Consider the following 15,653-nt stretch of genomic DNA (forward strand, 5'->3'; position numbering starts at 1 on the left):
TGGCACCGTGAGGGTGACAGTGAGACTCCGGTCACCGGGCCGGGCTTCCCTCACTGGCCCGGGACGGGGCCCGCGAGGTGCGCGGCCCACGGAAGTCCCCAGAGGTCATCTCGTCCCCATCTCTTCTCACGGCTTCTCTTGGAGAAGGAAGGTGACTGCCGCTTGCATCGCCGAACTGGGGGCCACAGCTCCTCAGGGACGGGCTCCGAATCTCCGGGCCAGGGCTCCTGGCTGCCATTCTCGGGCTTTTTCTCCCGCCCCACCTCGGTCTTTGTCTCCTTCCAGGGCACTAAATATATGTGTGTGTGCACCTGCGGGGGATGTATGTGAGTGAGGAGAGAGAGCGAGCGTGCGTGCGTGCGTGCGTGCGTGCGTACGTGCGTGCGTGCGTGTGTTGGATGGAGGAGCTCCTCCTTCCAGGAAGCAGGACGCTCCTTCCTGGCCAGGTCCCTGTCCTGTCCCTTCTCCTCACCTTAGCCCAGAACGGGGGCGAAGGCAGGAAGGCAGGGACACGCCCCATTCCCTCCGCTCCTCCAAGCAGATTGCTCACGGTGTGGACTTGAATCCTGCTGTGGCCTTTGAATCCTGTCCCCTTTCCTTTGCCGAGGAAGGAAAGAAGACTTCCACTAACACCGGTGCCGGTGCTGCCCGAGTGCACGCCCATCGCCCCAGCTCCTGAGGAGGTGGTCACGTGGCCCAGGCGGTTTCCCTGAGGTCACCCGGCGGCAACGACAGGCTGAGCCCGGGGCTGTCAGCCTCTCAAGCGCGCTGCCCCCTGCACTGCCTCTTCCCCCCGGAGGAACCTTCTCAAAGGCATCTCCAGATGCCCTGGGTCTCCAGAGGGGCTGTGGAGCCCGGGGCGCAGAGACACTCAGCTGAAAGCACAGGTCTAGCCACAGAGGAGAGGACGTGGCAGCGAGGAAACACGATGGCCACGCAGGCAAGCAAGGGCCTGTTCGTTGGCGCCCATTTATTCCCTGGATCAAGGAGCCCTGATCGTGGGCCAAGGCAGCGCAGACCCAGAGTCACGCGCAGGGCCCGGCAGTGAGGTGAGACAGGCCGTGAATAATTCTAGGTGGAAAATGATCGGAGCCTCAGGAGAAGTATGGTCTAAAGGCTGGGAGAGTCAGAAGAGGACGCCGGTAACTTCTTTGGGAACACGGAATCAGTTGGGATGTGATTTACAGAGCATTCTTACGACTTGTGCAGAATAGGGGAAGGAGAGACAAAGCCAGCAGGCAGGGAGAGGAGGGACGGAAGGAAGCAAACCGTGATTGTGAAAACCCGTGTCAGTGGGGGCTCTTCTGGAGCACAGCGGAAGGGGCGAGGAGTCTTCTGGATCGCTGAGCCCTTAGCAGGGAATACTCTAACCCATCCACACTGGGATTGGTGCAGTAGGAAGATGGAAGAGGACCTGGGCAGGGCATAGATGATACAACGCATTACAGTAAAACACAATAGGCTGTAATAGAACTCAAAGCATGCTCTCCGTGTGCCGGGTGCGGTGCTTTGTATGCATTAGCTCGTGCGATCCACACACCCACCCAGTGTAGTGCGTGCCACTGGCGTTCCCACTGTGCACGTGAGGACCCTGAGAGGTAAGTAATTTGCACAAAGTTCCAGAGATGAGAGTTGGTAGAACCAGGATTCAAACCCAGGCAGCTCAGCTCTGCTCCACCTCGCTAATAATGAGAGAAAATCACATAAACACACTACTGGGTTTCACCTCCCAGACTGGCAAAGATCCAGAAGTTTGATACTATGAATTATAGGCTGATGAGACATTTTGTGCCGCTATGGAGGGTGCTCGAGCTGGGACTCTGAATTCAAACACAACTAAGCACAACTCAAGATCGTGGGACAGAAAAAGGACATTAGCGGAGACCCCAATGACATCCGAGGAAAGTCTGGAAGGTAAATGGATAGTAGCACACCAGGTGGGCTTCCTGGTTGTAACAAATGTACACGGTAATGTAGGAAGTTAATGGGGGGAAACGGAGCGGGGAGTTGGGAAGGGGCTCTCTCTACTGACTTCACACCTTTTCAGTAAATCTAAAATTATCCCCCAATAAAAGTCTGTTTTTAAATGCACACACCCAGTGAGGCAGCAGTTTCACTTCAAGGAATTCATCACGTTTTTACTCACGTGTGTGTGGAATGGTGTAGACATAAGGCTGTCTCATAGCCGAGGGCTGGAAGCCACCTGCATGTCCAGAGCAGAGGCCTGGGTAGATGCCCCTGCGGCGGGGTTGGTTCCACGAGCAGTTAGAAAGACAGAGACAGCTCTTTCTGGCCTGATAGGGAACTGTCTTTCGGGTGGAGACAGTTGAGTGAAAAGGCAAGGGGCCAAAGAGTATTGTGCAAAGAAAAAAATGGAAGAGAGAGAGAGAGAGAGAGAGAGAGAGAGAGAGATGGAGGGAGGGAGAGAGACTGGATATGGATATGAGAAGGATATACGAGAGAAGATAACAGTAGCTGCCTTAGGAGGGGAACTGGGTAGTAAGAGCCTGTGTTTTGTTATATACTCACCCAAACTCTGTACTTCATTACCCATTCAAAATGAACTACTTTTACTTAAAATTAGCAACCAGAACAAAGACATACCCACCAAAAAGGGGAGTGGCCACCATCCCCTGCTCCGCCCATCTGCCCCCTGCTCCACCAACTGCCTTCTACTCCGCCTATCTGCCCCCCCCCCGCCCACCAGCCCCTGCTCCGCCCACCAGTCCCTGCCCTGCCCACCTGCCTCTGCTCCGCCCACCAGCCCCTGCTCCGCCCACCTGCCCCTGCTCCCCCAACTGCCTTCTACTCCGCCCATCTGCCCCCCCTACCCAGCAGCCCCTGGTCCACCCACCTGTCCTCTGCTCCGCCCACCAGCCCCTGCCCCGCCCACCTTCCCCTGCCCAGCTGTGGGTCTAACCTCTCTCTGCCTTTGTTCCCCCCGCCCCTGCTTCCCTTTCAGGACTCAGTAACATCATTGGCATCATCGTCTACATTTCCAGCAACACGGGAGACCCCAGCGACAAGCGCGACGAAGACAAAAAAAACCATTACAACTACGGCTGGTCTTTTTACTTCGGAGCCCTGTCTTTCATTGTGGCTGAGACCGTGGGCGTCCTGGCCGTAAACATTTACATTGAGAAAAACAAAGAGTTGAGGTTTAAGACCAGACGGGAGTTCCGTAAGGCTCCCTCCTCCTCACCCTACGCCAGGATGCCGAGCTACCGGCACCGGCGACGGCATTCGCGGTCCAGCTCCAGGTCCACCGAGGCCTCCCCGTCCAGGGACACGTCTCCGGTGGGGCTGAAGATCGCCGGGGCCATTCCCATGGGCGAGCTGTCCATGTACACGCTGTCCAGGGAGCCCCTCAAGGTGACCACGGCCGCCAGCTACAGCCCCGACCAGGAGGCCGGCTTCCTGCAGGCGCACGACTTCTTCCAGCAGGACCTGAAGGGAGGCGTGCACATCAGCCTGCTCAACCGGCGGACCACCCCGGTGTGAGCTGCCCCGTCCTCTCGGCACCGGCCTCTCCCCAGATGGGCGGCTTGGACCCCACAGGGGGCATCTGACCCTTAAGACGGACCAACAACAGACTGAGGCCAAAACCCACCCTCCCGGGTCTCCAGAATGGGTCGCGGGCTGGCTTGGAGCGAAGCCCCGGAGACGGGAATCAGAAGCAAGAAGGCTGATTTTATCCCCCAAGAGGGTGTTTTGATGCCCCGGGGTTCCGAAGTCTCCCAGGAGGCCCCAGGGCTCTCCTGAGGCTGCACGGCCTTGCCCCACCCGGGAAAACAAAATCGAGCCATTATCTCCTCTTGGAAACGAATCTTCTGCCGGAAGAACAGGCTTTCGGGGCCTTCCCTCCCTGCCCGGGCTTCACCAGGCCCGCAGGGGCCTTTGGATGCTGGTCAGCTGCTTTTGAACCCAAGGTTCTGGCGTCTGTGAGCCGCAGGCGAGGAAGCCGAAGCTTGCCCCCTTTCGCTCTGTCTGTCTGTCTCTGGCAGCGGCCTCTTGTTGAGATAACACTGACGCTGAGGAGAGAGCCTGTGACCACCTGGTGCTCTGGCCTTTGTGCTGTCCGGGGCCACTTCCCTCAGCCTGGGGACATCGAGGCCTGCGGAGGAGTCCGTGGGGTTTGGGGGCGTCTTCGCTGGCCTGGGCGTGAGGTAAAGGCTCTCCTCTCTGCTTCTGGAAGGTTCTGCCTCACATGGAAAAGGCAGAACCCACTGACTGTGCTTGAGCGTCAGGAAGATTCCACGGGTCAGAGGAATGGTGGCCTCTTGCTTTGTCCCCCCCACCTCTGCCCACGGACCTCAGGAGCAGCTCTGCCCCTCCTGGGGGGGGGGGGTCACAGGGACAGACCTTCCGCCCAGGTGTTTGGCAACGAGAGCCTGAACCTGTGCAAGAAAGGGAGACCCGAGGCTGAACAGAGACCCAAAGATCAGAGCAAAGCCCCGTTTCCGGGGTGGCCACTCATCCTGATTTCCTGCAGAAACGCCAGGAGAGCAGTCGCATTCATTCCCTCTTAAAAAGCGGCAGCAGCCCCTGCCCCAAGCCCTGTTACCGTCACTTCTTCTCCCGCCCCGCCCCGAAAGCACTCAGCGAGGAAGTTCGGACGAAAGGGCCGAGCACCTGGGAAGGGAGGCGGCAGGTTCCATGCCTGACGTTTTTCCAACCGCTTCTCCCCTCCGGAGGCAAGCAGAGAATGTGGAAGCGTGTCCGGGCTCGGGGGAAAGCTTTCTGGAACACGGAGCTGAGCCTCTTTTATATAAACACATGCTTTCTGAAGACAGATCCTTTCTTACTTTTTGAGACCTGGTAACCCCTGAAGCAGTCGTCTGCGATCCCGGTATAGCTGTCGTACTTAGAAGCGACAAAGCAAATTCTTACCTCAGCCACCTGCTCGTGGACCCCCTGGGCGGACTCGGCCCCAGGAGTTCAGACCCGGGTCAAGGTCGTCGCCATCCTCCGCCGCCCCCAGAGGGGACCTCCACCCGTCCGCCCCCAGTGACCGCGTGCCGGGGCCCCTCCGCGCTTGCTCGAAACCCTTCCCCCGCCCCGTCGAGGTTGGCTTTGTGTGGCTCGTCCAAGCATGTACAGCAGTGAGTGCTGGAGTGTCCGGGCTCGTGGCCTGCCCCTGCCCGCCCTCCCCCTCCCCAGGCCATGACGCCATCGCACCAGGCTAGAAGGATGGCGGCAAAATCCGGGGACTCAGCCCCCAGCAAGGTCACTTCCAAACGCAGGCAGCCTTGTCCTTGCTTCCACGTCAGCCACCTTCCCACCTGCTGCCCTGGAAGTTTCCATCATTTCGTGGAGAAAGCTGTGTTCCGATGAATCCTACCTCTTGCCCAGTCCCAGGAAGAGAACGCAGGGCCCACTTTCGGGACCAAGAAAGTAGAGAGAAGCGACAGGAGGGACAGAGAGCAGGAAGCAGAGCCCCCCTCAGCGCCTGTGGTCTTCACAGCCTTTCTCCCACCGTTGCCCCAGGTTCTGGTCGCCCCCTCCTCCTCGCCTGCCCTCGCTCTGAGACCTGCGCCCACGGGGGCACCGGGTGGCCTGTGGCCCTCACACTCCCCCGACACCACGCCCTCCCCATCCCGCCCCTGTGTGTCTCGCCAGTTAAGCCCCTGTGAATCCCGTACCTACTACTGGTTTTGGGTTGTTAGTTGTCTTTTTTTTAATTAAATAAAAACATTTTTAAAACGTTCTCTTCTCGATGGGGGAAGGGGGAGGGGGGAGGTCCCTGCAAGTCTTTGTGGGCACTTAGTGTCCTCAGGTCTAGGAGATGCTGGGGACCCTCCAGGAGAAGGGGAGGCGAGAGCGGACCCTGTGCTGGTCAAGGCCAGTTTCTCTGGGTTTTGTCTGGGCCACTGGCCACCTCCCCAGCACCACCAGCTGGCTTTACGCTGCTGGGTGATGCCATGGAGGTGCCTTTCCACAGAGGAGCCAGAAGAGGGACAGGCCACCCCCGGTGTGGGGGAAGCAGCTGGGCAGCTGCGCAAGCCAGGCCTGTCTTTAGAGTCTGCAGGGCAGGCGCTGGCCGGCCGGAGCTGCAGCCTCAGGGGCACCAAGCTGCCTGGTGGGTTCCCAAAAAGTCCCATAACCAGCCTCCTTCCCCTCCCAGTTCCCAAACGAATGAGAAGCAGATAGAGGGTTCCTGTCCCACAGTGTGAGCTTTTATGCCTGGAGGAACTGGACGGGAGAATGCGGCTCCAACCAGAGGTCAAATGGCACGGAGCCACCCAATCCCAGGCATGGCAGCTGGCTGCCCCCGCTCCCAGCCACCGGGAGGAGAGAAATCAGGGATGGAGAGGGGACCAGAGAGTCCCCTCTGATCAAGATAGTGCACAGACCCCCGCCAGTCATGGTGCAACCCGCCAGGCTCACGCTGGCAGGTGGGCGCTGGCTGTACGTCCACCCACCCCTTGGACGGGCTTTGAGGCCGGATAATCAGCATCCTCCCCTGCTCCCACTGGAGCTGCAGCCCAGGGCACCTTCACATCCAGTGACATGTTCCCCTCTCTTTCAGGACCGAGACGGTGAGTTTTCTTCCTGAGAGCCGTGGCCTTCTCTGGTCCTCTTGGAGCCAAGATGCACTGGACTCTTCAGCTTCCTTCAGGGGAACGCTGGTGTCACGAAGGCCTTTCCCAGGGCTCTGGGAGCGAGGCTGGGGGCCCAGTGTCCCCACATCCCCGCCCTTGTGGCTGCAGGAACCGGCTTGTCTGAACTTTCAGCCCTGGCTTTTTATCGCTCTTTCTTCCTTCCTGAGACAGGCACCCGGGGAAACTGACGTTCCCAGGGGCGCGGAGCCACCGGTGCTGGGGCAGGGGGCCTCCGCCCTGTCGCACCCCCTGACCCCTGCCGAGCTCCGGGCTCACGGCTCTGCCGGCCCGGAGCCACGACTCTCGGCGTTGGCACCAGGGGCCAGAACTTCTGGTTATTTTTAGCCCTGAGGAGACTCTGGCTCAGCACACGCTTTGCAGCGGTCCTGGGCGGACTCCCGTGCAGCCTGCGTTCGGCGCCACGCTGCGGCCTCCGTCCGACGCGGGGCTCACGCGGTCACGCGTTTCAGTGCAACAAAAAACTCTGTCTCCGTAACCGGCAGAGTTAGAGCCGCGGGAACCGACACGGAAGGGGGTGGTCTAGGGCCCAGAGCCCCCTCCGGCCCTCACTTTACCCTTTACCTGTATCACTCCACGTAGGCTAATGACGTAGCCAACCACCCCGAATGCAGAATGGCTTAGTACAATGGAAGTCTACTTTTCACTCATAGAGTCCGATCCATGGGGCGGGTACGTTGTGTACAGAATACACACTGTCATTCAGAGGTTCAGAGGCCCGCCGTGGAGGCTCTGCCATCCACAACATGGGTGTCTAAGGTTGCCCTTGGCGTTGACATCCAGCGGGCAGATGGCGAAGGGGGACGGCAGGTGGTCTTGTGGGTAGAGGGTGCTGGGCCAGGAAGTTGTGGCGTCCCCTTCTGCGCACATGCCACTGGCCAGAGCTCCATCACGTGGTCCCACCTGAGAGCCGGGAGGCGGGCTGTGTAGTCTAGCCGGGGACGGAAGGAATACAATTTGGGGCACAGCTGGTCAGTCTCAGCTCCTGGTCTGGGTCTTTGGGCCTCTCCCTCTTTTGCCTCCCCTCCCCGATCTTTTTGGGAGTGCCTACTTGAAACGGACCCCTTTGCCTGGGACTGCGTCAGCCTCTGTGTGTCCAGAGCCCCTCCTCCAGCTCCAGAGCTGAAGTCGGGCCTCTTCTCTGCTCTGGATGCCCCATCTGTAAAATGGGTCCATGCTACCTTCTTCCTAGCTTGGAGGAGCAGGCTTGAGCTCAAGCCTTGACGTAAACAAGAATGTCAGGCTCACTGGACATCAAGACCAGCAGGAGTGGCAGGTATCGTAGGAATCATCTCATTCAACGTGCTCGTCATAGGAAAGGAATCAAGTCCAAAGGAGGAGGTGAGGGAGATGGAAGGGAGAATAAAAGGAAGGAAGGAAAACTTTTTGAGGATCTTCATATCAAACTCAAAAGGGAGACACCACTAGCCCAGTGGTTCTCAAGTTGCGGGGGGGGGGGGGGCGGTGATTTTACTAGGCTTGAGCTCAAGCCTTGACGTAAACAAGAATGTCAGGCTCACTGGACATCAAGACCAGCAGGAGTGGCAGGTATCGTAGGAATCATCTCATTCAACGTGCTCGTCATAGGAAAGGAATCAAGTCCAAAGGAGGAGGTGAGGGAGATGGAAGGGAGAATAAAAGGAAGGAAGGAAAACTTTTTGAGGATCTTCATATCAAACTCAAAAGGGAGACACCACTAGCCCAGTGGTTCTCAAGTTGCGGGGGGGGGGGGGCGGTGATTTTACTCCCAGGGGACATTTGCCAATGTCTGGAGACATTTCTGGTTGTCACAGCTGGGGAGGGGGTGCTACTGGCGTCTCGTGGGTGGAGGCCGAGAATGCTGTTCAACACCCTGCAGCGCACAAGACAGCCCTCCCCCATCCCCGAGAATAATCTGGTCCAAAATGTCAATAATTCCCAGGCTGGTTTTACAATGAGGGGAACCGAGGCACGAAAAGGGTGAGGATAACACAGCGAGTTTTCGGTACTTGCATCTAGGCTGTGGACACACTAGGAAAACTCACGTATTTATTCTCAGTATTTCCTTTCCCTTCAACACACTTTGATTTTCTGCCTTTCTCCTCTTCACTTCTGAGCCAACAGTTTTGAAAACAGAAGTTGGGGGTTGAAGAAGGAAATGGGGAAAAGGCCACCTTTCCCTGGGTGCGGGTAGGTGTGCCTTGTCCCAGGGTTTGGGGACAAAATGCTGATGGAATTGAACCAAAGGGCGGTGGTAGAACAAGCCCAGAGTCCTGGACCAGCTGGACACTGGGCCTCACCACCCACTGCCGGCAGCTGCAGCGACGTCGCCAAGAGCCAGAAAAACAGAGATCAACTCCTCCAGCCACCCTTGGGCAGCACCGGCCAGTGACCGAAGCTCTCTCAGAGCCCCAGTTCCCTCCCGGGTCAAATGAGGAGGGTAACGCTTCCCTCCCAGGGCCGCTGGGAGAATGAATTAGACTTTAACTTAAGCAAACATTCATAAATACGCCAGCGTGGGGACTGGCCTTAGAGTGAGCTCTCAGGAGCGTCTGCCGGCGAACAACACTCAAGGAATTTCCCCAGAAGAATGATTCTAGAACAGCCCTGGGAGGAGGTGCTCTGAGAGCCGGGCCCGCAGGGTGTCTGTGCCGGCAGCACTTTGGTTGGGGAGAAGCCCGTCACTCAGCCGATCCAGGCACCGTGTGGGGCCCCCGGGGGGAGGCTCCTGGCCCAGTGGCTTCTCTGGCTGGAGCCCATTCATTTCTGCCCTCAGTGGTGCCCAGGCTGTGTGGGGAGAGGCCCCTAGCATGCAGTTGGCGAGACGAGAGAGAGGCCCGGCGGCAAGGAGAAGAAGACGGGGGCCGGCCTCCCTGCAGGGAGCTCAGAGCCAGCCGTGTGACTTCGGCTCCCCGGGCTGGTTCCTAATATAGCACCCCTGGCCGCCCAGCCCTAGCGGTGGGCGGGGGAGGGGAGGCCCCGAGGGGAGGGACCGAGGGGACCTTAGAATCCAGAGCGGCAGCCAGGGCAGATACACCTGATACTGATATTTTTAAACTTGCAGCTTCCAATAAAACTGCTGGTGCAACCTCAGGAGCAGAAGTCTGCGGTCAGAGAGGGTGACGAACCCTCCTCCTCGTGCCCACCGCTTCAGGGAAGGGGGCTTGGAGCGACCTACGTCCCGACCTTTGTCCCTTGATAAGGGTTCTCGGAGATACGTTAACCCCTGGGAGATCTCCAGAGTCCACAGATTAAATTGCAAATAACGAGGTGCTTTTTAAAACAAGTAACACTCATGTTTTTCTCATTCTAAGAGTATTACATTTCACCTTTAAAAAAAAATCTGCAAAATACAGAAAAGTTAAAGAAGAAAACAATACCAGGCAAAATCCCACCACCTAAGACGTAAGCACAGTTAAGGTTTCACTGCACCCAAATGTACGTGGGGCTAAGACCCTGCCCCTGTTCGCTGTTTTTCATTATGAGAACCTTCCCATGTCTTTAATTTAGATTATTCCTCGAAAACATAATCTTTAATGACTGCGTGACACAGAGATCCCACCATTTATATAACTATTGCCGGATCCGGGTCTCTAGATCTTAAACAGTGTCTGGATGAGACCAAAGTTCAGGGATATTCAGGCTGCCTTTGGTTAAGTCGGGTGACTTCTTGGGAACTCCCTGCCGGTCCAGTGGTTAGGACTCCGCGCTTTTACTGCCGAGGGCCAGGGTTCAACCCCTGGTGGGGGAGCTAAGATCCTGCAGGTCGCGCAGCCAAAACAAAACAAAACAAAACCACACGATCTGGTGACTTCACACGATGAACTTCTGGCCCAGCTCTGTCCTAGCGGCTGGTGAAAAGACCAGGCTCCTTGTCCACCACCAAACAGGACCGTGTCTGCGTACACACAGGGGGTCTGGGCTGCGGCGATCACGGCCTTGCTGCTTCACTCCCTGCCAGGAGGCTGTCTTCACACTGAGTGCTTCTTGGAAAGCCGGGGCTGCTTCTTTCCATTACAAAACCTTCCAGTCACTGAGTGTCTTAGCTAGTAAGGCTACGTAACAAATGACACCAACACTGAGTGCTCTCAAACAACCATTAAATACGGTCACAGAATCTTATCTCTGCTTGACAGAGGCAGGGTCAGGCTGGCTTAGCTCTGCTCCTGTGCCTGGAGCCTCGGCTGGAGGACTCGGTGCCCGACGGTGGGGGCTGGAAACATCTCAGGCCGCTCGGCTCACAGGCCTGGCGGGTGATGCTGGCTGCTGACAAAGACCTTGGCTTCAGTTTTCGGCCTGAACGTCTACACACGAGGTTTCTCACAGCACGGTGGCCAGGTCCAAGGGCGGGTGTCCCCAGAGCAAGAGGGAAAGGTGGGAGTCTCAGAGGTCACAGAGCATCACTCCCACTGCACTTGAAGCGTCCAGTCGAAAGCCTGCTTGAGGTCAAGGGGGACAGGAAGTGGACTTGTTGACGGGGAGCGGCAGGCTCTGGAGGAACGTGCGAGAGCAGCTGCAGCCATTTGGGAAGATGCGCTCTGGCCCCCTAGTCTCTCCGGGCTTCTCCACCGGCCGTTCCTTTGCCCATCCCCCCACTATACCTGCTTTGCAACCTCATCAAGCCCTCCAGGGTCTTGACCTCTCCACTTTCTCCCAACACGGTGACGTTTCCAGGTCGCAGGGCGACCCTAACCAGACCTGACAAGTCATCCTTTAAACCCACCCTTGCCCTCAGTTCCCTCGGCCTCTTCCTTCTCGCTTTCCCCCTGGAAGAGCCCCAGACCTCCTTCAGCGTCACCTCCCACCTTCTCCATCCCTACACCTGAGCTGCAAGGCGCTGCCAGAAAAAATCAAGGAAATCATAAGTCAGTGCGTGTGGCGCACAGAATAGTGGCCTCCCAAAGACGTCCGAGTCCTAATCCCCGGAACCTGCGACTATGTCCCCTTACGTGGCAAAAGGGACTCTGCAGATGTGACTGAATTACGGATCTTGAGACAGGTAGATTGTCCTGGATTATCTGGGTGGACCCCACATGATCACAAGGGTCCATTTAAGGGAAAGAGGGAGATGCAGGAGAGTCGGAGAAGGGGGTGTGATGATGGAAGCAGAGGTCGTGCGATGGGATCTCTGGGCTTGCAGACGGGAGAAGTCCGGGCCCCTGGACAGAGGCAGAGACCGCCCTTGGCTCACAGCTTAGACCTGGGGACGGCAGGCCTGAGGCGACAGAAGGTCCACGCTGAACCTCGCAGGGAGGGAGATGAAGCTGCGAAAAGAGCTCGAGACAACAGGGTGGCGCCTCGTTGTAGAGCCTTTTAAGACATACACCCAAGGCCATTTCTCAGCCTAACGAAGCCCGAGCTCAAAATCAGATCAACACGTTTCGGAAGAGGGTTCCCCCACCCAGGTGTGCCCTGGCCCCGGCTCCAGATGAGGCCCACTTCTGCGAGGTGTTTTCCTTCCCTCGATTATGTCTGGTCCTTCTTGGAAAAAGAGCAGTCTCGGGGGACAAATGGAAGCCGGTTCATCTGGACGAGGGAAGTGCAGACACCTCCGGACGAGCTGAGTGTGGCATCTCTACTCTAAAGACTGTCTGTAGAAAATGTCGGCTCTTCCTCGTGTGCTTGCTCACAGAGGTGGCAACGGTGCCCTCCCGGGCTGCCCCTCAGCACCTGGAAGCACATTAGCCTCTGGTCCAAGCTGCACTGGGTTAGCCCGAGCTGCCATCTCTTATGCCCCTGTGGCCATGGCAATGTCCTTTGGCTCATCCAGTGGAGTCAGTTATCCGAGCTTCTGTCCCCGTCCTTCAGTCCATCCATCCATCCGTCATTCAACAAACCTTTATGAAGATCCAACCCCGGGCTCAGATCCAGGGGGTTCTCTGAGGGAACCCAGAATGAGTACATAATGTAGTCTCCAGAAGCTTACAGCCCATCAGAGAAAGCTGATCCATCTGTAGTCTATAAGCAACAATCATAGCAATAACCAAGCTGGACAAATCGCCTGCTACGTCAGCCGGCTCAGGCCGCTGTGACAGAATGCCACAGACTGGGTGACTTAAGGAACAAAATGTGTTTTCTCACAGCCCTGGAGGTTGGAAGCCCTAGATCATGGTGCCAGCACGGTTGGGTTCTGGTAAGAGGGCTCTTCTGGGCTTTTCTGGCCTTCTTGCTAAGTCCTCCCGTGGCCGACGAGAAGAAGAGCAAGTCCTTTGGCATCCGTCCTTATAACCCATCACGAGCGCCCCACCTCGTGACCTCATCGAAACCTAAATACCTCCCAAAGGTCCCGCCTCCCAGTACCGTCAGGTTGGGGTTTGGGCTTCGACGTACGCGTTCCAGGGGGGCCCAATTCTGTGCACAGCGTCTACCGCGGCCGGAGCCGGTGGCGCGCATTGTCTCAAGTCCCAGAGGAAAAGGCGTTTCGAGGTTAACCGGCTGCAAGCCGCGCAGCTGGAGGCTGGCAGGGCAGGGCTCCCACGGCGCAGCTGGCTGGCTCCTGCACCGACAGGCCAGTCCCCGGGAAAGGGGAGGGCCTTCGTGGAGGGTGCTGGCGTGGCCAAGGCTGAGCGTGCCGCGGGCCAGGCCCCCGAGGGCGCTCTCGCAGACCCCGGGGGGCTCCTGGCGCTGGTAAGCTTAGGGTGCCGCCCCCACCACACCAGGAGACGCGCTTCTTCCTAGACGGTCAGTCCTAAAGCACCAGCCTCCACCCCTGCTGCTCGGCTGGGGCGCCTGACACACCGTGGGTCCGCATCAGGCTACCCGGCGCCCCCTGAGACCCCGGCCGCCTGGGCCCCGAGGCCGGGCCCACAGGGGCGATGCGAGGGGCCTGAGGCCGCGAGTCACATCCCAGCCTCCAGGAGTGCCCTCGGGGGGGCCAGCTGCCTGAAGACACACGCGCTCTCTGAGCTGAAGCAAGCCGTGACAGGAGTCGGCAAGTCACCGGGCTGTGATGGGCTGGGGGCATGCGGACAGGGAGAGGAGGGGGGCAGGGTGAGGAAGGTCCAGAGAGACGCTGTCGGGAGACTGTAACTTGGATGAGGGGCCGGTGTGTGATGTGGAGGTTCAGGCCAGTCTGTGGCTGGAGCCCCGAGGTCTCCGCCCGGTGCTTGTTCACGGGGGTCCTGGTTTGTGAAGTCCTGCCTCTGGGCCACAGGCTCCTTAATCAGTCACAGCGGGGTTCAGGACACGCTGCCCCAAGATACGGCGCCTTGGCAGACTGCACATTTAAACTGAAGGGGTCCGAGAAACGGCAGGCACAGGAAGGCCGCTCTGACCGCCCCCCCGAAGCAGGTCAGGAGACACTCACGTGAGAGGCGCTCTCCTCGTACCCAGAAGAAAGGAGCAAACGCCCCACAAACGCACAGGAGCATCTGAATGAACACACCTTGCCTTCCCCCCCACCAGTTTCCTGCCCTTCGCTCAATCCTTTTGTCCTGTTGTATGTCCCACTCTTTTTTTAAAAAATATTTATTTATGTACTTATTTATTTATGGCTGTGTTGGGTCTTAGTTGCGGTGTGCGGGCTTCTCTCTAGTTGTGGTGCGCGGGCTCCAGGGCGCGTGGGCGCTGTAGTCGTGGCGCGCGGGCTTAGCTGCCCCGCGGCATGTGGGATCTTAATTCCCCGACCAGGGATCGAACCCGCGTGGGAAGGCGGATTCTTTACTGCTGGACCCACCAGGGATGACCCTGTACCCACTCTCCATCACACACAGCACACATTAAAACGCTCAGGTTTAAACTGTGAACAGCGTTTCTCTCTGGATGAGGAAAGGGGTATTACAGACAAAGAATACAAAAAAAACAAGTATCGCTTTTCTTCTCCATATACATGTATGTGGTTGCATTTTTATAATGAACATGTTTTCATTCAGGGAAAAAATTAAACTATTACAAGAAATACAGTACTCAAAAAAAAAGGCTCAAGTTTACCAGTTTCTTTAGGTCTTCATGTTTTACGAAGAGTCCTGTGCCACATAAAACTTACATTAGGACTTCCCTGGGGGCACAGGGGTTAAGAATCCGCCTGCCAATGCAGGGGACACGGGTTCGAGCCCTGGTCCTGGAAGATCCCACATGCCGCGGAGCGGCTGGGCCCATGCGCCACAACTACTGAGCCTGCGCTCTAGAGTCGGTGAGCCACGACTACTGAGCCCACGAGCCACAACAACTGGAGCCCACGAGCCACAACTACTGAAGCCCGCGTGCCTAGAGCCCCTGCTCCGCAACAAGAGAAGCCACCGCAGTGAGAAGCCCGCGCACCGCAACGAAGAGTAGCCCCCGCTCGCCACAACTAGAGAAAGCCCACGCGCAGCAGTGAAGACCCAACGCAGCCAAAAATAAATTAATTAATTTTTTAAAACCCATTAATTTGCATGCTTTTCTCTTGTCAATTTGTCTTTCGTTAGGGTAGAGGACAAAGATCTTTTTCCTCTCCTACAGTCAGAATAGATCTCAAAAGTTCCTCCCAGCTCCAACCACTGGTTAAGAGTTTGGGCTCTGGGTTCGCCCTGGTCCTGGAAGATCCCACATGCCGCGGAGCGGCTGGGCCCATGCGCCACAACTACTGAGCCTGCGCTCTAGAGTCGGTGAGCCACGACTACTGAGCCCACGAGCCACAACAACTGGAGCCCACGAGCCACAACTACTGAAGCCCGCGTGCCTAGAGCCCCTGCTCCGCAACAAGAGAAGCCACCGCAGTGAGAAGCCCGCGCACCGCAACGAAGAGTAGCCCCCGCTCGCCACAACTAGAGAAAGCCCACGCGCAGCAGTGAAGACCCAACGCAGCCAAAAATAAATTAATTAATTTTTTAAAACCCATTAATTTGCATGCTTTTCTCTTGTCAATTTGTCTTTCGTTAGGGTAGAGGACAAAGATCTTTTTCCTCTCCTACAGTCAGAATAGATCTCAAAAGTTCCTCCCAGCTCCAACCACTGGTTAAGAGTTTGGGCTCTGGGTTCTGAAACCTGGCTTCACCATTTACCTGCTGTGTGACCTTGGACAAGTTACTTCATGTCTCTGAGCGTCTGGGTCCTTATCTGTAAAATGGGAGTGAT

The 15,653-nt window shown here is 57.3% G+C and overlaps 1 protein-coding gene and 1 long non-coding RNA gene across 2 annotated transcripts in view; one reads left to right on the top strand and one right to left on the bottom strand.

Moving 5' to 3' along the window:
• CACNG4 (calcium voltage-gated channel auxiliary subunit gamma 4) overlaps positions 1 to 3,501 on the top strand; it is a 53,486-nt gene extending 49,985 nt beyond the window's left edge. Inside the window, exon 4 of the mRNA XM_024130502.3 lies at positions 2,963 to 3,501. Coding sequence (XP_023986270.1) covers positions 2,963 to 3,501 — 539 coding nt within the window. The remainder of the gene's footprint in view (positions 1 to 2,962) is intronic.
• Positions 1 to 15,653, bottom strand: part of LOC114487622 (uncharacterized) — a 36,577-nt gene that overhangs the window by 16,389 nt on the left and 4,535 nt on the right. The window lies entirely within an intron of this gene.

The sequence above is a fragment of the Physeter macrocephalus genome, chromosome 14, assembly GCF_002837175.3.
Source record: "Physeter macrocephalus isolate SW-GA chromosome 14, ASM283717v5, whole genome shotgun sequence".
In the NCBI taxonomy this organism is placed as follows: domain Eukaryota; kingdom Metazoa; phylum Chordata; class Mammalia; order Artiodactyla; family Physeteridae; genus Physeter; species Physeter macrocephalus.